Source organism: Gouania willdenowi, chromosome 18, assembly GCF_900634775.1.
Source record: "Gouania willdenowi chromosome 18, fGouWil2.1, whole genome shotgun sequence".
In the NCBI taxonomy this organism is placed as follows: domain Eukaryota; kingdom Metazoa; phylum Chordata; class Actinopteri; order Blenniiformes; family Gobiesocidae; genus Gouania; species Gouania willdenowi.
The window spans coordinates 10,075,293-10,101,521 of record NC_041061.1 but is presented as its reverse complement, the minus strand read 5'-3'; the positions used below and the strand labels follow the sequence as shown (position 1 = coordinate 10,101,521).

At 37.6% G+C, this 26,229-nt stretch overlaps 1 protein-coding gene across 1 annotated transcript; it reads left to right on the top strand.

Moving 5' to 3' along the window:
* Positions 1–699: 699 nt before the first annotated feature.
* Positions 700–25,807, top strand: ntn5 (netrin 5). Its single transcript, XM_028475121.1, has 7 exons — positions 700–882; positions 7,368–8,827; positions 12,301–12,489; positions 16,386–16,535; positions 22,051–22,101; positions 23,780–23,860; positions 25,027–25,807. Exons 2-7 carry the CDS (start codon positions 7,378–7,380, stop codon positions 25,521–25,523), a joined length of 2,418 nt encoding a protein of 805 aa, XP_028330922.1. The 5' UTR covers positions 700–882; positions 7,368–7,377; the 3' UTR covers positions 25,524–25,807.
* The last annotated feature ends 422 nt before the right edge of the window (positions 25,808–26,229 follow it).

Genomic DNA, 26,229 nt, shown 5'->3' with positions numbered 1-26,229 from the left:
CAGTTTTGTTATTGTTTAGTTTCAAATGCTTGAAAAGTTTTCTGTTTTTTTAAAAAAAATGATATAAATAAATGTACAAATTATTTTTTTTGTAAAACAATAACAAACAATTGTCATAGTAAATTTCACATTAGAATAGCCATTTATTAAAGGAAATTACTCTCCAGTAAATAATCCATTCAGTCCATTTTTAAAAAAAAAATAAATCTAACAAATACATTTAACAAGAGTTTGATTTCTTCATATTCATTAACAACAGGTAAACAATTGATTTTTTTCAAAATTGTATTTTCATTGTTTTGCTTCAACATTATTAGTTGCCTAAAATTGACACTGATCACTAGAATAAACCGAACCGACCATTCAATTCTGAATGTATTAAGAAAGAAAGAAAGAAAGAAAGAAAGAAAGAAAGAAAGAAAGAAAGTTTTAATATTGAACAACTATTTTAGCCAAAACTGAAGGTTTTACGCATCAACAGAGAATAATAAAATATCTTTATTAAAGGGGGTACGTGTACTCTGCATGTCCCCCTAAATGCCTATGCACGGCCCTGATCTTTCCCTTTTCATGATGTTTAAAACTTTTAAACTTCTTCAGAGTTTTGCGCGTCTGTTGATCTCAGATCCGAGTTGGACACACTTCGCTGCGTCGTGCGTAAAGCTGTGTGACACCTCCCAGCTGATCCTGTTCACTTTCTGCCCCAGTCAAACTCAGCACGACCGAAACACACACACACACACACGCACACACACACACACACACACACTCTGCGCACCCCCGTCAGGCGGCGGCACTGGATGTGCGGACACTTGTTGCGCTCCGCTCGGTATCACATGCAGGAGACGGTCTGAGGCGCGGAGGAGAACTGCGAGGCACATGGTGAGTTTTTTTAAAATTCCACATCTTTAACTAAGTGAGCTGAATATAAAGTGTTTGAGTCTGTGGTTTGTTTTGGGGAGAATTCTTTGGAAATAGTCCGGTTTGTCTTGTTTTCTTAAAAAGCGCAAAAAGTGCGCGTGTAATTTAGCTAACGTTAATTACAAAACATGGCTTTTAAACACGTGTTTGGGATATATTTCCTCAAAATTGTGTCCGCATTTTCTATTAAGAGACAAAACAGTGCGTTGATTTAAAAACAATATGATTTTTGAAAAACAGTACATTTAGTTGGGTTTTTTTTTGTTTTTTTTTGCCTAAATTAAGCAAAATGTACACATAAAACGTTTTATTAAGGCTGCATTATTGTTGTTTTTAGAAAAAAAAATATTTGTTGGAAATTATTTCACATGGTGTTAATAAATAAATGAAAAAAAATCGAATTACCTTGACTTTCTGCTCATTTTGAAGCACGTGTTTCACCACCTGATTTAAATTGTCTGAGCAAACTGTGTAAATATTATCGTTTCCTCCAATTGGCTCCAGCAAATTTGTGGCTAACAAGAGCAATTAGCTGTGCGTAATTGACGCAGTTAGTCTTCAGGCTTTTTTTTTTTTGGTTCACTCTGCAAACCTTTGCCAAAAGCCAGATGAACATTTCTGTGTAATGAAGCGTGGCAGCAGGAATATCATAGGAAGGAATGATGTTTGTACTTAAAAGTAGTTCATTAATTCTTCTTTAAATCCCTTCTGCAGCGCTTTGATCCCAAGTGAAAAAAATCTCCATATTTGTCTAAACTTGGTGCGTCATTTTTTTTTTTTTTGTCTAACAGAAAACAGGCATGTGAACTTCACAGTCAAAGCCCCTTAATCCAACATTGTGTAATTACATCAAGCTGTGGAGCTTTTTTTTTTTATTTTATTTTTTTAAATGAGCTTTAAAACCATTTTTCTAACATATCTCGACTGTTTTTTTATTTGCTGCCATGCAGGGGTTTTCCTGTTGCCTGATTCTCATTAAAACCTGGGCATTGCCCCCCACAGTTATGTCACTATTATATTGTTCCACCCCCCACCACCACATCATGCCTGGAGTTGTCTTTGGCCGGCCCGTTCTGTTGTACTTTCAGTTGATTTCAATTCCATCTGTTTTTTAATATCGTCATGTGAAGCTGAAGCCAACTCATGTGAGGCTTTAAAAGCGGAAACGGGCCTTTTAAAAACCACCGACATGTGTTTTTGAATTCAGAAATGAGGTGAAAGGGCCGAGCTTCCGGTTCGGCAGCACCTTCTAGGTGTTTTTGCGGGTGGTGGTGGTGCACCAACATGGCGAGGAGGAGGAGGATCTCACGCGGAGAACGGAGGCTCTCGGCTAAAGATACAAGCAGCGATAATCCATTTTGTGCTGTCTGCTGCTTCTAAGCTACCGAGGCTGCTCCACTAAAATTAGATTATTACACTTAAAACAGAACTTCTGGAATCCGCACCGTGTGGAATAACACACACACACACATATATACGGAGCTTCATCTGTGCAGGCAGGAATGTTGTTTGGGAATACAGACGGCATTCTCTTCTCGCCAGGCTTGTATTTCTGACGGCTGAGGACAATTGCAAATTAACAAAGGTGTCAGTTTGGTAACATACCCCAACAGGTGTTTTGGTTTGACTTTGACTCATAAGAGAGCTTATATAATTGATCAGCCTTTATTTAAAGGTCGTCTTGGAGTGCAAACACGAGTAAGAAGTCTTGATCAAGCCCGATACGAACACATTTATCGAGCCAAAATTTATTTTCACGCAAAAACAAGGGAAAAAGAGAAGTCGAGGAGTTTGAACTGCCTTCTTTCCGCTCTCGCTATATGCCCATGACGAGGAATGTTAAAATGTGTGAGACAGGCTCAAATCCTGCTCATCTGTTCACCAGAACAAGCCCCACACACAAGGAAAAACAGACAGAAGCACAGACAATCTCACCTCCCTGAACTGGCAACACGACTGATTGATTTAACTGGGAGCAAACTCAGAAATGTGTTCTTCTCTGAGGTTTATTTTTAGGTTAAAGTGGGAAGAATTAGTTCAGTGTTCAAAGTTTTGCAAGGTGTACAACGACAGGCATTAGCTATAGCGAAACCATAACTGTTTCATCCTTTATTTCTCAATAAAAACAAATACTTCTATGAATCATCTTTAAATGTTTTTTACCTAAAAACAATGAGACAAATGCGTTCAAGTATCACAAATAGGATTTTAATAAAGATGCTGCAGATTTGGCGATAAAATCTTACCTAATTGTTAGAACGTTTCTATATTAGATAAAGAGTAGTTAGTGGCTAGTAAATTAAGAACATGATGATTCGCTATGAAAGGTTTCAGAAGTGGTCATTTGAAAATGAAACAATGGCATAAATTAAGAGAAATAAAGTGTTGCATGTTGAAACCTAAATATATCCTACCTTTTATAAGTTAACGCTGCGTCTTCCTTCACTATAAAGTGAAACTGGGAAGTTCCTGTGGTATTTCTGTGTGTATCAAACCGGTAGGCCTTCAGATTATTCACTTACTGTGAAGTAGCTGTTTCAGAAAAGTTGGTGACCCCTAATATAAATAAGGCGGAGCCCTAATTTGATGCGTTGTGACACGATAAAGGGTTATTTTGCAATAAAAGAAAGCATGTAAGTGATGCTTAATCACTGAATAGTTGTGAGGTGAGCTTCTTTTGAGTCTTCTTGTTTTTATCAGACAATAAATACAAGAGAAGACTTGCAGATGCTTGTGGTTGGCAGAAAGAGACAAAAGTCAAGAACCTGACAATCTTTCTTCCTTCTTTGATCAATAATAAGCTTGAACGTATCTATGGAACTTATTGCGGTTCCACTTAAGTTATTTCCAAATGTTTCATCTAATCAAAGGACGCCTGCATCAGAAAACCAACCTTGTTCTTCCGAGCGCCAACAACACTAGCTTCGCTTTCCTCCCTCTCTGTTGGAATATGGTGCAAACATGCCCTTAGGTTGTCAGCAAGTATTTTTCTAGGCTCTTGCCAGCCGAGCATAGCTGCTTCTAAAGATCAGCCGGCAAAAGAAGTCGATCTCATCATACCTCTATTTGGCAGCGCGAGCTTTGAGGAAGATGAATTACAGCCTTGCTTTTTTTTTTTCTTCCTTCAACTGTCTTGATTGCATGTCGGGTCCAAAAATGATTGTGTAGTTAGTTGTGCAATAAGTTGCTAATGTCTTTCGTCTCCATATAGTACATTAAAAAAATGGGTTTCTTGTAGGTAAAGCCTTTTCTTCCACATCTAAAACCACTGTTGCTTGTTACGCTCGTCAGTATGCATAGGTGGTAAATTCCTCTCATCGTCAACATTTTCCTGTGACACGCCGGCCCTGGGAATTTATGGAAAGTGTCAGAGAAAAACTGTTGAAACCGTATCCGGTGGGTTACTCCGGTGGTGCTAGACAGATGATCTGGTTTCGGAAGAGGACGCAGTCAGGATTTGTCCTGGAGGGCATTACAAACCTCAAGGGTCTCTCTTAGATGAGCATCCATTTATCCAAGAGCTTGTAATGGGCCAATGTTTAATTAGTCATGTAATGTGACAAAGACAAGAGCAAGAGCATGTCATGGGAATGTTAAACAACCCCAAACCCCCTTTCCCCCCCACCCCCACCTCCGTTCTCTGTCAGCCTCGTGTTTCCACCCGCCGCAATCCTTCACATGAACGAAGCTGTTGGCATATGGCAACGGGGATTTTTTCATCTTTTATTTTTAACAAATGAAAAATGTTGCCCTGTTGTTTGTGCTCCTCATGCCTTATTGAATTTTTTTGGTCCGTTCATCTGCAACAAGTTACTGAAGCTTTTATTTGTTTAAAAGCATGGGTGGTTAAAGGAATTATAAGATAAAACAAGAGGACAAACCTTTACAGAGGATAGTTGGCACTCTGTGTTTTTGTTTTGGATGTTTTTCTCTTTTTTTTATGTATTTTTATCGTTGTCTGTGTGTTTTTCCAAACTTTTGTATATTTTTCTGTCAACATCACAGAATGTTTCTTGTAAATACTCAGTGGTTACTTCCATCGCGAAATTTAATTGGTGCAGCCCTAATTCGTTCAGGTATTTTAATGTATTTTATTATAAAGACGTGTTAGGATAAACTTCCATCACACATTTTCTTTCTTGAAATATTAAAGTTTCATTTATTCAGACAACTTTTTTCAGGAAATTTACTTTAATCTGACATTTTTCGACTGTCAACTGCCAGTCTTCTTTAGAGGCGTCTGCTGATTGCTTTGATGTCTTCTCAACTTCAGCGTAATAATTACGGCAAGTTCATTTTGTCTACATTCTTCTTTTCTTATCTGGAAGTCAAAGAAAAGTTCATAGCGATCAGCAGAAGCTCAGCACACCTCTGAAGAAGACTGGCTGTTGACAGTCGAAACATGTCAGGAGATTGAAGTACATTTCCTGAAAAAAAGTTGTCTGAATAAATGAAAATATAACATAATATTAAAAAAGAAGACAAAATGAACTTGCTGGAATCGTGATCATTCACTCTTTAAAGGCTTGGAAGAAATTTATTTCGCCATTAATAACAATACAGTAGATCCAAATGTATTGGAACCCCCTTATATTTGTAAAAAAATTGTGATTAAATGTGCAGTCAAGATCGAATCCGGATGAAACCCAGTGGAATTTTTGAGAAGCCAACCCGTCATAAATGACTGAAATTTCATAAAGACCAGTCAATCACAAACCAAGATATACATGTTTTACATTTCTCCAATGATGCAATATCGGTATTTTTTTGATTTTTCAAACTAATCTGGAATCAGTATATTTTCCCGGATCCCCTCTAAAATTTAAAGGAATCTTCCAATGGCGTAAGGTCCATCTTTGGTTAAGATTTTGTCAAAATCTGTTAAGTACTTTTGGCGTAATCCTGCTAACAGACAAACACATTGTGCTTTATTTACCTCAAAGAAAATATGTTTAAGGTAGAAACTATAAAGAACCCCACATCTACATTTAGTTGAATGATTTAGAATAAAGTTTAAAAAGCAAACAGATGATGCAGAAACACCTCAGTGGAATATCGAGGAATTTGCTACCATCTACCCTCTGTGAAATAAGTCAACTAATTAATCACGGATCCAGATTTGCTTTCTATCATTAGACCTTCCTTTGGGGCATGTCTCAACATGTAAGGAATGACCATCGGAGGCATTCTGGACTTGAAGAATGTGTCTCAGTAGAACCAACCATCATCTTGTAGCATCATTAATGCTATAGCTGCTTCACTACAGGACTAATATTGCAGACACTATCACTAATCCATCCCTGCTGGCTTGTTTTATTTGTTAATGTTCATATTTTTGCGTGTTTTTTTATGATGGAGTTACTGCAGTAGTAGCAGGACTAACAGGCAGACTCTTTACGCTCGCCTGGGACTGCCTCATGTTTCAGTCTTTGACTAATTGAGCGGGATGACGCTGCCGGAGAGGATCTCGGTCATGTCCTTTCCGACGGGTTCGGTTTGTGCAGCCCTGCTGACTTCGCTGTCAGTGTCAAACGCTTGTTAGGGCATCATCAATCTCACAGCAGTTAGGAATATTCCCAGAACAGAATGAAGGGTGCAGGTGACAGATGGACAGAAAGAGGGCTAGAGGACTGTACAAGAAGCCCAACCTACTTTCTGGAAAAGTAAAACCAGATCATGTTCTGCTTTTGTTGTAAGCAAACTAAGTGTTCCAAGAGATTTGGGCCTTTGAGCATTGTATGAGCAGTAAAACTTAATAAATTAGTGGTTTCAGAGAAAACAGATGCATAGTCCACCTAGTAAAATGAAAAGACAACAGTATGAAGGCTTGACAGTAGAATAAATATCCACCATCACCAGTTGGAAGAGACTGGAAGGGATTTGTTCTTGCTCTAGACCAACACAATCCTCCGTTTTTACCACGGAAGTTCTCAAGCGGCAGCTCAACACATTTCTGTCTATAAATCATTCGCTACCATCTTAAACTCTAATCTCCACCCCTATTCCTTTCTACACGTTGGCCTCTTCAGAATACCGACACTCCAAACCGCAGCAATAACCAACGGACAAATTGTTTGCAAGGAGAGCAATAAATGTGATGAATGTGGTCCAGCTCAATGTTTGGTCCCAGCTGTCGGGAGTTTCTTTTTAGTTTTTTTGTAAATTTAAACTGACTCATTTCTTCCTGATCTCCTTAAAGAGTTAGATTAAAATATTACCAAAACTTTTCAAGGTCACCAGTTCAGATTGGCTGACAGGCTTATTAAGATTGGAAATTAGATTCTTACAGGGTGAGGGATTTTGGCATGTGCAGAAAGCCTGTGAGTGCTGTGGTTAGCTGCTTTTCATGTGTTTTCAATGCAGAAACAGATGGTCCTTCTTAGATCTCTGCATTCAGCTTCATCGTCAGTTGATTTTTTAAAAATTATGTTTTTTTTCTCCCACAGGCTCGATGACATGATGTTCCTACCCTTTTCCCCTCCCCCATCCACCTCTCCCTTTCCTGTTTTCCTTCTACTCATCCTCGTCTTCCCTTCCTCCCTTTTCTCCTCTCCCTTTTCCCACACCCCATTGAGCTGGACTTCACCCCATGACCCTTGCTACCACCCAGATGGCCGTCCCCGACACTGCCTGTCAGAGTTCATCAACGCTGCATACGGGATCTCAGTCAACGCAAGCCACTCGTTACACGTAGCCGATAATGACGACAACGTCACCACCTTGACGGACCTCCATAACCCCCACAACCTCACGTGCTGGATGGCCCACGCGGGTCCTGACACTGGCGAGGTGGTCCTCACGCTAGCCTTGGGTCGCCGCTTTGAGATTACCTACATTAGTTTGCAGTTCTGCCACCAAGGGCAGCCATCGGATCCCATCTCCATTTCCATCCTAAAGTCCATGGACCATGGGCGCACCTGGAGGCCGATGCAGCACTACTCCAGTGACTGCCTCCGGAACTTCAGGCTTCCCTCACAGACTATGGCCCAAACAAGGCACCAAGAGACAGAGCCTCTGTGTTCAGACCCTCGCCCGCTGCAAAAGCAGAGAGGCGGCATGGTGCTGGCCTTCTCTACCCTGGATGGACGGCCATCGTCCCCTGACTTTGACTACAGCCACACCCTCCAAGACTGGGTGACAGCCACCGACATCAAAGTAGTTTTCCACCAAGTGTCCAAAGACATGAAAGTGGTTCCCTTAGATGCAGGGGAAGAGACTTTGTTGTTTGATAAAGTACATAATGGCAGAGGCACTGGGGATGTGAGGTGGAGACCAGAATACAAGGGACACATTGGAGGACAGATGGACAAGTTACACACAGATAATACACTCGCATATTTTAATAGGGAGACCAATGACAAAGGTGAGAGGGGAAACAAGCATGGCCGAAAGGGTCATAAAGGCTCAGATCAAGTTGAGGATGGGCACAATGTGACCAGCAAGGAAACCGTGGATACGTTCAACATCAACAGACTTGCTCCTCCAAAAAAAGGCGAGAAAAGTAAAGGACGAGGACGTAAAAGGGAAAATAATCAATGGTTGTCTTGCGCTGATGGAGGTTGTAGCTGGACAGTCGAAGGGCGGAGCAGGAGTAACATGGCACGAGAGCTGAGGAAGAGGAGGAACAACCACGTCAACACTAGACACGGAGTCAGGGATCTGCAAGTGGCTTCGTCGCTTACAGTTCCAGCTCCTGTCAGACCTCCTCTGGCTCTCTCTGACCTGCAAGTCGGAGGCAGGTGCAAATGTAACGGACACGCGTCCAGGTGTCGACGCGACGAGTCGGGCCGCGCGGTGTGCGTGTGCGAGCACCACACAGCGGGTCCGGACTGTGACGTTTGTGAGGATTTCTATTTCGACAGGCCTTGGCATAGGGCCACACCCACAAACCCAAACCCCTGTGTTGGTGAGTTAACATGAACGTGTTTCAACAAATTATGTGATATTAAGAATCTAAGGAAATGTTAGGGTGCAATGCAGTTCCTTTGTTTTCTTCCCTTTTAGTGATAAAAACCTTAGAGTTAAGTTAAATCTCACTAAAGTCTTGGCCATAAGAACATGTTGACTGTAACTTAAATCCATTATGCTAAAAAGTCATCCATACATTCATGGATGAACATCTGTTTTCTACATACACATTGATATTTTTCCATATCAGACACAACACGGTCTAAAAGTTGATATTTGGGGTAACTTCGGACGGCCATATCTGAGAGAGATTGTAACAACAGAATTTCAGTCAGGCTTAACTTACACTCTTACAGTATATTTGCTTTACAAAAACAGTCTAAATTTAGTCTAAAACAGTGGTTCCCAAACTTTTCACAGATCCATACGCCTGCAGACATTTAACCAGAAGCCATGTACCCCCTACTCCTGCACACTTAAAAAACACAATAATGTAATGTCAGATACAATGTAGCCATACGGTAAAATGTGTCTCTGAATTTTACCAATCCTGTTGAGGAATAATATATAATAAAAAAGTAATAATATGCTGTAAGCACACAAGAAAACGTCTTTGTTCAAAATTATCACTTTTTTGATGTATTTAATTAATTAGTCTACTGGCATTTTCAGTGAGAAACTATAATCTCTTGATTTTTTTTGTTTTTTTTACAAAAAGGAAATCTACCAAACATTTGCTGATTGAACATATAGCAGTAATACAAAATACTCATTAGCCTGAAACTGCAAAATACAACTTGCTACAGCTTTAATGTAATGAATTTGCTTACCACAAAAGGCTAGTCTTACAGAGGCCAATGTGTAATTTGTGGCAATGCATGGAGGCTCCTGACTGCTGCTCTTTTTATATTCTAGTTTCCAATGTTGTCAGGCTGTTCTGAATTTTTAATCATGTAACCCACTTTGGAAGCCTACGATCTAAAAAAAACCAACAAATTTAACTTGGCTACTTGGAAGTCTTTCAACAAACATGCATGGTATGTAATTTCTGTTACTACAGATCACAGACGAATCACAACTTCTGCAATGGTAGAAGAAACTATAAGATTTACATAACCTAATTAAAGAGTAACGAAACCCCTGGTTTTGGCTGACCTGCCACTAGGGGGCAAATCCAAGAACAATCATTGCTATGCTAACTAGCTACTTAATACTAACTACACCTCTCTATTTACAATTATCTCAATCCAACCCACTCACCGCAGGTTGCAGATTCCACAGGTGCAAGTTTTTATAGGGGGGGCGGGGCTAACAGTGCTTGGTCCAATGACGTCACAGAATTTATAGAGAGTGGTCACTCTTACATTTTACAACGAAATTTGTCAAATTGAAATACTTAGTACTCAAATACATTTGTTTTCAGCAGTTTAGTCATATTTTAATTATTGGCTACATTAATAATTACTCTAACCCATTTAAGGTGTAAACCTTTTATATTTTGTTCACCAACTGCAAATAAAAAGATGATTGCTGTGCTTAACGATAAACCCATAAAACTTGAAAATCTTTGTTAGCATTTATACACTGGCAATGAATTAAAGAAGCATCCAGGACTTTGTGACCCTGATAATGGACCTGGTTTCTGGTCTGATTCCTATTTGTTTTTTTGTTTTTAGAGCTAGCTAACTCCCAAAGTGAGCAATAAAAGCTTTCTAACTTATATTGCATGCAGACTTTTTCAAAAAAATTCTTTGTTAGTTTTCCTCCCTAATTTGTTCGTTTAAAGGAGCAACAGAGTGACCATGACATGCTAGCTACACAGTCGAGCTAGCTTAACTCCAGTTCTGTCTGCCAAAGTTTATAAAGCCCACATCTACTTAACTTTCTCTACCACTACTTTCATTTCCTCCTGTGTAATATGATACTGCAACTCTTTTCTTTTTATTACAAGTGCAGTTTATTAGTTTTGTTTGAGAGCGGGAGTGATACACCAGGTTAGCTTGCCTCTTTCTGCTAGCAAACAATACATGAGTAAAGGTTATCTTGATGTAGAACACAGTTTATTCAGAGACTATTAGCTGAACTAATGGAACTTTGATACAAATATACAGTATATATTGCATTTTATTTCAACTACATTTATATTTAAGGAGAACATATAGAATACAGCTGTTTAAGATTGTGTTGGGTTTTAATTTGAAAAAGAATAATGATTAAAACATTTTGATATATATTTTTAATCCGAACTTTTTTTTGGCAGTGGCCGTACGGTTGTAGTAACAAAATACCGACATTTTATCCATACGCAGCGCCCCTATTTGGCCAGTTTAGGTCACGTGATAGGTCAGTCATTGATCAGTTTAGGTTGCGTGACGAAGACTAAACCTTACCCTAACCTTAATCCTAACCCTAAAAATTGTTGCGATATTGGGTTATAACCTAACCCTAAGACGCTACGTACTTGTGTTTTGGTAACCATACCAATAGCACCGGGGGTTGTTTGTACGGCAACCGTACAAACAGACACTTTCTTTTTTTTTGATACATTACAGGCGACCCCATTTAAATTTTAGGCGAGCCCACATGAGGTCATGACACCAAGGTTGAAAAACCCTGTACTAAAGGAAAATGTGAGCATCGCTGTAGTAAAAAGATTGCACTACATCTAGGGGCCTGTACTACAAGGCTGGATTTCCTCTTATCGCGCTAACTTCCAGGATTTATTTGGTGTCTGCTATACTACGACACTGGCTAACGTCTTACGGAGCTAAATCACCGTGGTAACTTAGGCTGAACCCCTAACATGGTCGAGGTTATGTTTTGTTTTGGAAAAGATCTGAGCGAGTACCAAAGTCCCGCCTCCTGACCAATCAGTTCTCTTGGAAAATAACCTGCCCATTGTTAGAAGATCCTGGTTGGTGCAGATCTGAAAGCTGCGTTTACTTATTTTTAAAGAATTATTCCTTAATTGTGACATAAATTGCTCTACACTCCGTAATTGTGGTTGGTCTGACGCTGCAGTCTCCACCCCTGTCACAGGAGCTCGCACGTAGCCCATCTGAAATCACCTGTCTTAAGTGAACGTGTTCATATCCTGCTTCGTAGGACAGGGGCTCGCTGATGGAGCATGTTTGGTTAGGCGAAGCCCGATAACGGAGATAAATCCAGGATATACTTTTCCAGCTTTGTAGTACAGGGCCACAGTGTTGACCTTTGACCACATGTGCAGAAAAGGTAAAAACAACAACAACAAAAGAACTAAATTAAAATAAAAGCTAGAATGTCCTATATGTGTTGATATTAATGATTTCAATTTATGTAGTGTTGCAGTTCTAAAGCTGACTTTAGTGTGCAAACCACAGCTTGTTCAGTCTTTTTTGACACTATGTTAACATTGTCAAGATGTACCAAGGTTTGTATTATCTGGGTATCAAACACGGGGGCCCACTATTCTTCTTTCCCCCTCTCCAGAATGTGAGTGTAACAGCCACACCAATAAATGCCGCTTCAGCATGGAGGTGTTCCAGCAGTCGGGTCGGCGCAGCGGAGGGGTGTGCCAAAAGTGTCGCCATAACACAGCGGGGCGTCACTGCCAGTATTGCCAGAACGGATATACCCGGGACCACAGCAAGACGCTAGACCACCGCAAGGCCTGTCAACGTCAGTCACTGTGTGTGTGTGTGTGTGTGTGTGTGTGTGTGTGTGTGTGTGTGTGTGTGTGTGGATTCTTAGAGGATGAAATTATAGCATATAACGGTGTTTATCTCTGATTGCCTGTGTGTTGGTCTGTGTGTGACCGGGCCGTGTTTACAAGGTGGTGACATTGTGAGAGGAGAAAGGTATTCCTGTTATTCAGACATAGGCAAATGGCGACCCAAATCAAAAATTGTAATTCATGAAGTTGGAAGTTATTTGAAGTCCATTATAACACACAAAGCCCCAGGAAGACAGAAAACATCAAAATGTCAACAAAAAGTGCACAAAATGATCACAGACACATTACACCAGGGGTTCTTAACTGGTCTCACCCTGGGTCCCACATTTTGCCACGGTCTTTAAATTGCAAACAAAATTTAGTTTTTCAGAAAAAGCTGTTGAAAACACAATCTTTTTTTTTTTTTTAAATAAATCAATACATTTTCCTGTAAAGAAAAACATATTTCAAAAATCTAACATGAGAGACATTAAGTATATATTTTTCACCAGCTGTACACGAGCCACCCAGTACAGGTCTGCAACCCACATTTGGGTTCCGACCCACCAGTTGAGAATTGCTGCACTACACAACCATTTAAACACAAAATGACAACAATAACACAAAAAATAGGACAAAAGCACACAAAGAGGCAACAAATATTCACCAAATTGACAAGAAAATAGACAAAATGAAATCAAAAGCACATAAAATGTCTAAAAATGCCAAGAAAACCCACACAAAAGGACGACAAAGACAAAACCCATTGTTCTTTCTTGTAGTAATGCTCAGACTGGTTGAGGTTTCATTTATTCAGACTCGGTTTTTCAGGAAATGTTTTATCTCCTGACATGTTTCCACTGTCAACTGCCAGTCTTCATCAGAGGATCGCCTTTGATGTTTCCTTTGAAGTTTCACTTGACTTCCATGTAATAGCTCCAACCAGATTAATTCCGTCTTCTTTTTGAACAGAACGAGGTTTTTCAGGAATTTGTTTTCAAAACATGTCAGGAGATAAAAATCTCCTGAAAAACCTTGTTTGAATAAACAAAACCTCAACTTAACAGCCCATCTCTGCTGTTATCGATAAACAAAAAAAAAAAAAACCCTGACCAAACTCCTGCCGAGCCACCTGTATATTCCCCCCATCGTTACCACAGGCTGGCATCTGCTGCGACCTCTGACCTTTGACTGGTCACATGTCCTAAGTGACTGTGACACTCTGGCATGCTTGAGTGGAACCTCGACCACTGGCCCAATATATCCAAAGTTAATGGGGCTGAGTTTGACACATGTGCAGGACGAGGAGAAAAAGAAAGAAAAAGAGCACTCAACATTAACATCCGTAACATGCAAATTCTAGTGCACACACAGTATTGGTTTGAATTTATTGGAGCCATATTTCTCCTTAAGCCTCCATTCGGAGGCCAAAAGTGATACCATCAGTCAGTATCTCTTGTCAGGTTGTTTAGAGTCGTTGTGAGGATTTGTCTAAACAGTATTCGAGCGCGAACAGAGCAGCCAAAGTGCAGCTTCCTCTATCTATCCAAGTCCACTCACACTGGGTTTCATCCAGTGACAGAAGCTTCAAATAAAAAAAGCTTTGTGAGGGCAAAGCCAGAATGCAAACACTCACTTCAAGCCCAGCTTTTATCAAAGGAATGTAGAGGGAATGCAGAGGGAAAATCAGTGTTCTGGATTGTTCTCCATCTGGATAAAAACTTACTTTTAACTCTTAGAAACTCTGTTTCACTGCCACGATGTAACTTCCTGTTTAACCCTTATTAATGAGTTTTTGTTCAGCCTTAAAATCACTGTGTGTGTGAAAATCCTTTGTCCTGCACAAGAACGGATGCCTACTGTCATTTAGGATTGAAACTTAAGTGTTTGAAATGGCATACTCAATGAGTATATACTGTCTACTAGGGATGTAACGATTAATCGTAAGGCAGTTAAAAATCGATTCATATGTATAACGATTCACATCGATGCTGTGAAAATTGAATCGCAGTACTTTTTTGTAACCAGCAGAGGGTGCTACACAGAAGTGTTGGCGGCGAGCGAAATCTGCTAATACTTTCTTTCTGGCCGCCTTCTACTCTTAAACATATTCATAAATGATTCCTTACCCCTTTAGCACCGAAAGAATATCTGTAATATTACGTGAATATCTGTAAAAGTCACGTTTTTCTATTAGCTCTGTCTGCTAGCATAGCATCTCTTCTTCACTGCAAAATATCTGCATGCCAACCGACCACTGGGTTACCAGCGCCCTCTGCTGGTTTAAACAAATATCTGACCTAAATACAGTAAAATTACTGTTTTTTTTTGTTTTGTTTTTTTAGTCCAATTGTTAAGGCACAAAATACATTTTCATTTGCACTTTTAAAAAGAAAAATAACTATTATGCAGTTTTGTATTGTTTACTATAGAACCAGAATTTAAATAATAAGCTTCTTCTTCATTTGTATTATTCCTTTATTTATTTCATTCAAGATTTATTTTTAGTTAAATTGCATTGTTTTAAATAGTTTATCAAGGGATTCTTTTGACAATGAAAAATAGTGTAGTATTTTCCCCAAAAAAAATAAAGGAATATTTTTCAGTAATTTCTATACAGTCCCATTTTGTAAAATAAATCGTGAGAGAATTGTATCGTGAACCCAGTATCGTGAATCGAATCGTATCGTGAACCCAGTATCGTGAATCGAATCGTATCGGGAGTTGAGTGAATCGTTACATCCCTACTGTCTACTATATACTATTAATATGGTTAGGATGATTGGGATGATGAGCGTTCCCACTGAAGCGTACTTCCAAGTTTCCCAAGATGCATTTCGTACCTACAACGAGAAAAACTTCCGCTCGCAATGCATCATGGGGCAGTTGAATATTGACTAGTGTGCCCAACGTGTATATTTAAAAAAAATGATTTAAATTGATGAATCAACTTTTTTCAAACCATCCTGTAATCCTTTTATCACAGCGAGGGCCACAAAAATGTGATTGTCTGATTCACATTATCAACATTTGTGTCAGAATTTAGAATAATGACCAATCAGAGCGCTAATACAGGAAAGAACAAAGGGTTTGGTCTATTTTTCTATTATTTTGTGTATACTTGTTCTTTTTTGTGTGTTTTCGTGAGATTTTCTCTACTTCTGTCAATTTTTTTGGCATTTTATTTGTGTTTGAAGTCATTCTGTGTATTTGATTTGTGGACGTTTGTGGATAGTTGCCTATGTCTGATTCAAGAAAGTCAGACTTATACGTAGGTGTTAGCAAACCAGCATTAATATGTAGGTAGAGACAAACTGAGCTGTGGGGTTTAACTTGATTAGGATAAACCAATTCTACACTGAATCATACACTTCTTAGTCACACATAAATTCAGTTTTGTAAGATGTTTGCTTCTTTTAATAACGCAGTAAAATCCCTTTCAGTTGCAATTTTAAACTAATAACTCTCCGAGAGACCAGTTTGACACCTAGCATTTGGCTCTGTTAATAGGCAGATAATGTTATATTAGTGGCTTTGTTAACCCTAAACTAAGAAGATATTTTGTATGAAGGGAAAGACAATTTTGGACTAAAAAGGTCAACTTCCAAGTCCAATAATGTAGGTTTAGAACGTATAAAGTACTGGAGATACAAGACCAAGAAAACTATAGCTGTATAGACTGATATTGGGTATTTAAGTGAGCAACTTTCACAGTTGTGTATGACATATCCCATTGATCCCATTATTTCTAAAAACTCATCACGTGTGAGTTGGTTTTGTAGGAGCAAACAAACTAAATACAGCTTGAATGAAACATCGCGGTGATATAAATACTCATGTCCTGGTTGAATCTGTTCCACAGCCTGTCAGTGCCATCCTCTGGGAGCAGTGGGTCGCTGGTGTAACCAGACCTCAGGCCAGTGTCTGTGTAGGGAAGGAGTGACTGGTCTCAGGTGCAACCGCTGTGCAGCAGGTTACCAGCAGGGGAAGTCTCCTCTGAGGCCCTGCATACGTAAGTTTAAATATGACTTACTGTACACGCTTTAATATCTGGTGAATTGTAGCTATTTTTATTTTTTTTTCAGGGTTCCTACAGCTTCAGTCAAATTTAATTCAATACTTTTTGAGACTTTTTATTGCCATTTAAAATTAAATGTAAGACCAACTTCACAGTAAACGCAACTGGGGGAAAAAAAAACGCCTCATCAATTACGTAGGGTTAGGGTTCATTTTTCCCAGTGTCTAGTGCAGACGTACGACTGGTGTACAGTAAACACACACAATGACAGTAAAATACACAAAAACTAAAGACTAAAATAATCAAAATCACTTTAAAAACACACAAGATGACTACAAAACTAGCCAACAATTATGGAGCGTGATAAGAACTGCAGCATCGTTAGTTAGAGAGGTAAGATACGTCACACATGTAAAAAGCGGAAACCATTTTCTGGACAGGTAATTTTCCATAAATTAACATTTTTCCATGTTGTTTAAAAGTGCGACAAGCGTGACGCGTATCTGTGCGGTCTGCAAACGCTTTGTAGTTGGTTCCATTTTGATAACAAGAATTTCTGGTGACCCCAAAGACATTTTTTGTTGAGTAGAATTAGTTTTTAATCATGTTTGTTGTACTGTATTACAAATATATAGTAGCCAGGATTAGAGACAAGTTGTGGCAGCTCAGATTATTATTTTCTTTTCTTTTTTTTTTACTGGATTTTTATTGAGCTACATTTATATTTGAGAAAGTGAAAGTATAAAATACGGTTGTTTAAGATTGTGTTTTTTTTTTTTTTTTAATTTAAAAAATAATTAAAAAAAATGTTGAAAATCCATTTGAATTTTTCAGAAATACCCCCATTTAAACTCCAGTACTCTAATACGCTGTAGATAAACATCATTGTCATTAAAAAAAAATATTTATTGTCTATTTATTGTTTTATTTAATACCTTTTGTGTTACTTTATTTTATTTACATGGGTTTATAGTATTTAAAAACAACATAAAAGATTTATTATTACTTATAGAATAGCTTTAATAGCTTAAAATTTAATTTAATAAATGTAATGAAGAAGGCCTTTTTACCTAAGATTTTTACCTTGATGTTTTTAAATAGTTTGTTATCAGTTGTACTCGTTCTCCTTTAACTTCATAAAGTTTAGGTGAAAATGACTGAAATGTATAAAGCTGTCTAATCTAAAAGAGGGGACTGTTGTCCTTATTAATGCATCAGATCATCCACTGTGTCCTGACCACAAACAGAGAAACTTCATCTCCCAGTGCTTCAGGGATCAGCCTCACTTTAAGTGGATCCACAGCGTTACATATCTGTGATCCAAAGCTCAGCCTCCGGTGTTAATCCCGCTTTGCTTCCCAGGCTTAATAACGCTAGAGCTGACAACAACGGAGCACCGTGCAAGTCCAAATCAGGTGACATAGGAAGCCATGGGGGGGGGGAAGAGCTTCACACCTGTCGCTATGAGCTCAAAATGCCCCCCTCACACGGAGCGCGCCGCAGACCCATAACTCTCCCAGTGAAAGGAGCGGGTGAAAGAAAACCTTGTTTGTTTTTACTGCCAGTCCATCTCAGGCTATGTTTAGCATCTCTCTCTACCACCCGCCTCGACCCGTTTCTGTCACTGCAACTCACCGACACCCCCCCCCCCAACGATGGGTAGAGATTTATCTAACAAATATATACACAACTTTCACATGTATTTTTCACATGTGCAATGTGTCAACGTTTCTGAAAAACATGTGAAAATCTGGGAAAAAAATGTGAAAATTTGAAAAAAAATCTGAAGAAACTGTGAAAATCTGAAAAACATTGTGAAAATCCCTCAAAAACATAAAAATCTAGAAAAAAACATGAAAAAAAAAAATTACGTGAAAATCTCAGAAAAATGCATCAAAATCTGAAACACGTGAAAATCTGAAAAACACGTAAAAATTTTAAAATACATGAAAATCTAAAAAAACACGTGAAAATCTGAAAAAAGATATATATATATATATATATACACACTGTACGTATAAATTGTGGATATATTTTTGAATATTTTTGAGACAACTCTCCCCATAGTCAGCCAACTAAAGTCAAAGTTCATGTCTTCTGAACCTTTTTATCTTAAATGTAATCTTCCTATTATCCTTGGGGTCAAATTGACCCCATTCAATGTTTATCATTCAAAAATAATAGATAAATGCAGGATTTTCAACTGTAAAACTGGAAGTTTGACCTGATGGTGGCACTGCATGAAAGGTCATATCCTCACCACAACCAATAGGGTTCATACTCTTTTTGATTGGTACATTCCTTATTTGCAATGTTTTTTTTTATAAATTGCGTAGTATTTTTTTGATTGGTAAGTTTCTTATTGGCAATGTTTCTTTGCACTTATAAATCATGTAGTATTTGTTTGATTGGTATATTTTTATTTGCATTGATTCTTTGCACTTAGAAATCATGAAGTATTTGTTTGATTGGTACGTTTCTTATTGGCAGTGGTTTTTTTTTGCATTTATAAATCGTGTAGTATTTGTTTGATTGGTACCTTTCTTATTAGCAATTTTTCTTTGCATTTATAAATCGCGTAGTATTTGCTTGATTGATACGTTTCTTATTTGCAGTGTTTCTTTGCACTTATAGATCACGTAGTATTTGCTTGATTGGTAGATTTCTTATTTGCAAAACAAAATGCAAAAATGTATTAACAATGTTGTGTATTTGCCAATTCATACTCTTGTGTTCATGCTGTCAGTGAATTTGAGAAGATTTGGATGAAAACAAATGAATTAATTCTAATTTAAAAGTTTGTCCTGATGGTGGCGCTAGAGAACAGGTCAAGGTTTCATTATCGAGGGGTTATTTATGTATTAAACAAATAAATAAAGTGCCTGACACAAAAACTTGGTCAACAATTTTGTGAAAATTCTTTTCTGGAGGAAAATGTCCCGGGGGTCAGATTGACCCCAAAGGGTAAAATGTGCGATATTTGAGGATAATAGGGAAGTTAAAAGGAAAACAGATAAATCCCAAATATCTGTCAGGATTTATGATGCCATAAACTAACTTATTCGTCCTCCTTTGAGTACTTTTCCTCACTATGTGCATCAAGTCAAGTGGAAAAGATGACATTTCCCAATGGAAGATTTCACACACACAGCCGTAAAGACAAAGATCTGTCACAGATGATCTGGATCAGAGAAGCTACGAGCTGAGCCAGTCCCCCGATATGAACCCACAGAATCCTTTCATAATAGCTGGATTTACGCAGCGTCAAAGGACTTTACAGAAACAGAAGTCACACAGGTGAAGGTCCTGCCAAAGCCAACTTTTTATCCACACCAGTGCATTTCAGTTGTCTCAGTAGACATAATAGACGCTTCAAGCACACATAATTCCTGGCTTGTGTTTCCAAATAAAACTGATTATTCCTGCCTCAAAGCTTTGAAAATAGTTCTTCCTGCCAATGAAATAGTTTTTCCAAAAGGCAGAAAATTGCCAATTTGGCGATGAATACCAAATCCATCCCATACTCAGCAACGTTAAAAGAATGTAAAATAATTTTCTCCTGCAAATGTCTCCCAATGGATTCCTATTCATCATCGTAAAGTCATTTTTAGTGATTTAATTTATAATTATAATGATTATTTATTAATGCAATTCATGTTTTCTTAATATCACAATATCACAGTCAGTGTGTTTCCACACCATCGGAAATCGATCCAATATCAGCAAAAACACGAGAATCACATAATACAAAGACTAAAATCTTATGGGTAGGTGGGGCATATTGATGTTATATAAGTAGGTATAACTATAAATGCTTGTTTTTGTGTATATTTGTTTGTATTTATATGTACATTATATACATTTATTCAAATGTCAGATTTAGTTTTTGTTTGATTGGTACCTTTCTTAGTTGCAATGTTTCTTTGTACTTATAAATCACATAGTCTTTGTTTGATTGGTACATTACTTATTTGCGCTTCTAAATCACGTAGTATTTGTTTGATTGGTACATTTGCTATTGCCAATGTTTCTTTGCACTTATAAATTGTGTTGTACGTTTGATTGATAAGTTTCTTATTTATAGTGGGGTTTTTTTGTACATATAAATGATGTAGTATTTGTTTGATTTGGACATTTATTATTTTTATTATTTGCAAAACAAAATGCATTAGTTTATGAATTTTCTTTTGTATTTGCAAACCACACTGAGTTTGTGAATCGTTGGGCGTGAGTAAAACAGGTTTTGTGATGATTACTTTTTAAAATTGTAGAAATATTTCTTTGTACTTGTAAATCAAGATTGATTTGTTTCTTATTTGCAATGTTTGTTTGCACCTATTAAGCATTTAGTATTTGTTTGATTGGTTTAGTTCTTATTTGCAAAGCAAAATGCATTAGTTCATGAATGATGTTTTGTATTTGCAAACCACACTGACTTGTGAATCACTGGGCGTGAGTAAAACAGGTTTTGTTTGATTCAAACAGGTTTTGTTTGAAGCTAACAGGTTAGCTTTCTGATAAAGATAACCTGTTAATGTGTATCCTTGCAGAGTCACAAACGAATGCCTGTAAACTTTCTAAGAAATATCCTGTTTTGTACATAATTTATTTTTTTGGTAATTGAAAAAATGTTTCTTTGCACTTATAAATCATGTAGTATTTGCTTGATTGGTATGTTTCTTATTTGCAATATTTCTTTGAACTTATAAATCACGTATTTGTTTATTGGTATGATTATTTGCAATGTTTTTTTGTACACATAAATCACAGTATGTGTTTGATTGGTGTGTTTTATCATTCATAAAGTAATGCATTTTGTTTTGCAAATAAGAAACATACCAATCAAACAAAGACTACATGATTTACAAGTACAAAGCTAAACTGTTAACATGCATTTAAAAAAAAAAACTATTATCAGATTAGGTTTATTGAGTTTCTCATGCCACGTGCAGGCTGTAAAACGGCACGTTTAAACAAAACGATGTTTAGAAACAAGAACAACCAGCAGATAAAGTAAATAGTTGTGGAGACGTGTACAAACATGCACTGCTTTCTGTACTTTTAAACACACGGGACCTTCAAACGCGGGTCGCTATGGGTGTAGGGTGTCACGGTCCCAGCTCACAGGAGAACACGGCAGCACGAGCGCAGTAATATATGGCAGCGTTTTACAAGAGGCCTGTGTAATGTATGTAATGTTGCTCACTTTCCACTCTGTTTAACATTGCAGCAGCAAAGGCCTGACCTTATTAAATTACCCAAAGTAAAGTTTGTGTGCGTGTGCGCTAGCGTCTTCCTTTCGCCATAAAAGGACCACACACTCTGTGGTTTTTGACACTTGCTTATCTTCCGTACGGGGGAATGCCTCGCGCACCGAGAGGCCTTTTTTTTTTTTTTTAACACAACACATATTAAACACACAAGTGCAACACAGTGTCAACTCGTCGCAGGAGAGTCAGCTGTGTTTCCCCCTCACCTGTTGTGTATGATAATGTGTTTATGTTTGCAGGAATCCAAGAGGTCGCTCCGACACCAGGGTATCAACCACAGTACAGCATAGGTGAGACTTTACATCTCACACTCCACGAGCTTTCACCCCCACAAGCTGAACTGGTATAAAACCAACGTCCCCAGAAAGTCTCTTAGATCAGTGGTTCTAGCCCCATTTCTATTCCTTTTCAATGCAAATAAATGACCAACTACTGCATTTTGCTCAGAATTCAGTGAAAAAACAACTATAGAATATAACGATGGAATGACTGCATGAAAACACACATTTTAAAGAATATCATTTTGTAAATAAGTGGAATTAAACAGTATTTAGTGCCTCCTGAATAGATTTATTTCAATAGTTTTTATAATTTACAGTCATCCTTCTCCTAATGATGACTTATATATATATATTTCTAATAAAGATAATTTCATTCATTATTTTGTGTTTTTTTTAATTTTATTTATTATTATTCAGTATATTTTTTCTCTTATTTTGTGTGTGTTTTTTTTGTCGTTTTTGTGTGTTTTTGGTGTAATTTTGTGAGTTGCTGATAATATTCAGTATGATTATTATTTTTAACTAAAAGTAAACATTATAAAGCCTCATATTTTTAATCTGTTCATTTCCCTCTCTCTCTCTCTCTCTCTCTCTCTCTCTCAAGTAGTGCTGTCACGTACCCCCATTTGAGAAACAATGTACAAAAAAGTAACCATTGATAACATTGTGTAAAAAAAATATTCTGCAGGTTTAAGAAAAAAAACTAATTATTTTTTTCAAAAAATGTTATAATCAAATGTACAAACTTTGAATACTACATTACGTATTTAATGCATCTGTGACATGTTTTTTTTTTTTTTTTTTTAATTGTGAAAAATAAATGACTAAAAATTGAAAATTACAACAGTTTTTTTAAAAATTACATAATTTTAATTAGTATTTTTTTTTTTTTCAATTTTATTATGAGCAACCCCATTTTATTTCCAGGCCACCCCACACGGGAACACGACCCCAAGGTTGAAAAACACTGACATAGATAACTCCTTCCAACTGTCAACAAATTAATAATTAATAAATCAATTTTAACACATTAAAGCCATCGACCCAATTTTAGGTTTTGCCCAAATTCAATTCAACTTTATTTGTATAGCGCAAATTACAACAAAGTCAACTCAATGCGCTTAACAAAATATAATATTCATAATAAGAAAGAAAATTTGAGGACTTCTTGTTTTTTTATATTGTAGGTTGATGCAGTCACACACACACACAATATGTCATTTACTACAAATATGAGTGTGCGTTTAATTTATTGTGAGAGAATTTAATATTATATCATGGCAGTTTCCCCTGATTTAGTCAAATAAAAAATGTTTTAATAGTTTTTTTTAATAATAATCACTTCTTGTTACATGTTACATGTTGATGCTACACTATGTTAAATACATTCTCAGACTGTGTATTTTATTGTGTGATGATGTGAGTAAATAATCTCACCTCAGTTTAAATGATGCTCTACTGAATGGATAAAGCTGATCACTGCCCCCTAGCGGTGGATGGAGGAACATCCCGATGGTGCAGCTGGGCTCATCTGTTAGTCAGTGGATACTGTGATGACAAATAGGAGAAGCCATATTGTAATTAGGGGGAAAGACATGTGCTGATATGCTTGCTATGAAATATACCCTCACATATGACACACACACACACACACACACACTAACTCTCTCTCTCTCTCTCTCTGCAGCCGAGGAGTGTGTGTCCTACTGCCAACCTTCTCAAGTTAAAGTCAGGATGAACTTAGAGACATATTGTCTCAAGGACTACGGTGAGTATTTGCACTCAATATGCAAAAAAAAAAAAACCAATAAAAACAAAACATACACACACAGGATAAAACATTTATGGCTATTCAGTTTAAAAATCAAAGGCAGGTTGAAAATACAGTAAACTGTGATTTTAAAGCTAAAATTATTCAACACGTGATTATTTAACCCAGTGGTTCCCAACCTTTTTTGGGTCGTGACCCCATTTTGATATCACAAAATTTCGGGCAAACCCAGAGACATTTTTTTTCTCTTCATAAAATGTATATAAATTTGTCATTTTATTTTGTTATTTTCAGTATAATATATTTTACTTAATTTGGAGAAAAAAAATAAAAAACTTAAAAAATATCTATTTTTTAATTCATTCATTTTAAACAATTATGAGACAATTTAGGCGACATATACAAAAGCCTGATTTATTTGATAATTTTATACTATACTTATATTTTATTATTTATGTAACGCACATCAGGGTGAAAATAATTATTTTGCACAAGGTCACTCTTTCCACAACTTTGACGATTCACCACCTCAGCATAAATCTTGTAGGATTTGTTTGGTACGTTTCTTAATTGCAATGTTTTTTTGTACTTAGAAATCTTGAAGTATTTGATTGGTATGTTTCTTATTTGCAATGTTTTTTTGCACTTGTGAATCATGTAGGATTTGTTTGATTAATAGGTTTATTTGCAATTTTTCTTTTCACTTATGAATCATGTAGGATTTGTTTGGTACATTTCTTATTTGCAATGTTTCTTTGCACTTTTATGTCCTGTATTTGTTAGACTGGTAGGTTTTTTGCAATGTTTCTTTACATTTCTAAATCTTGAAGTATTTGATTGGTATGTTTCTTATTTGCAATATTTCTTTGCAATCCTACATGAAGTGTAAATAAACATTGCAAATAAACCTACCAATCAAACAAATCCTACATTATTCATATGTGCAAAGAAACATTGCAAATAAGAAACATACCAATCATATACTTCAAGATTTATAAGTGTAAAGAAATATTGCAAAGAAACCTACCAATCAAACAAACACTACGTTTTATAAGTGCATTTATTGGTACACTTCTTATTTGCAAAATAAAATGCATTAGTTTGTCACATAGGATTTATGTGATGACGTCAGAGTGTGACTGAAACGTGCGTCCCCTCATCAGTGCTGAAGGTGCAGGTGCGAGGAATGGAGCGCTCTGGTCCCTGGTGGCAGTTCTCCATCTCTATACAGACGGTCTACCGCACAGGGTCCACCGCCCACATTCGCAGGGGCCCCCAGTCCCTCTGGGTTCCCGACCGGGACCTGGGCTGCGGCTGCCCCGCCCTCAACGTGGGCCGGACGTTCCTTCTGATTGGTGCAGAGGAAGGGGAGAGGGGGTTGGGTCCCGAGGAGAGACGGCTGGTGGCGGACCGCTCCACCCTGGCCCTCCAGTGGCGGGAACACTGGAGCCCCAAACTCAGGGGTTTCAGGGGGCAGGACAAGAGGGGCCGCTGCCCCCCAAAGGACCCCCAGCAGCCCCACAGGGAGACCTCACGGCCCCAGGGCGGGTACATCCCACCACACCTGGTGACGGAGACGCACACCGAGCCTCACGGTGCACACGCCACCAACACTGAAGCCACCCCCGCTCTGCTGTGCTCCACACTAAGCTCCAAATAAAAGCTACACACCAAAAGAACTACAAGGAAAGACTCTTTGTTTTCCCACAATGGGCCGAAAAGTAGGAACCATGTTCTTTAAAAACTTTGGATTTTCCTGATCGGTCAAAAGGAAGCTCAGAAAAACTCCTGCACACACACACACACACGTTGTGCGTGTGTGTGTTGTTCTTTGAGTGTTGTTACACAACAAAAAGGAAGAGAATGTAAAAGTCCACTGAAATTGCAAAAATTCAAGCAACACAAATTTATTAATTTCTATTAAAGGTGATTTTCAAAATGAAAGCCTCGACTTAACTGATATTACTCACTATTTTTGTCTTTACAATTTAATCTTTTTATAGATTAAAAACTTCCATCTTTCGCTCAATGTAAAGCAGTGGTTTCCAAACTGGGGTACGTGTACCCTTAGTGGTACTTGAAAACCACAGAAACACTGTCATTTATTTTTTTAAAGACACACAGACTTTTTTTTTTCTCATCTATCAATAATAATTTGTGGCACAACTCTTTAAAAGGTTAAGTTCATATTCTAAAACTAGCAAAACGTCAGAAATAAATGAATTAAGACGACAAACATTTTAATTATTAAGATAATTTAATTTTAGTTATTGTTTTGATACAGGAAAGAGTTTAGACGAGCCTGCAGACACAAATAAATAATGTATAACATGAGCTAAGGGGTATTTGCAATAAGAAATCAAGGG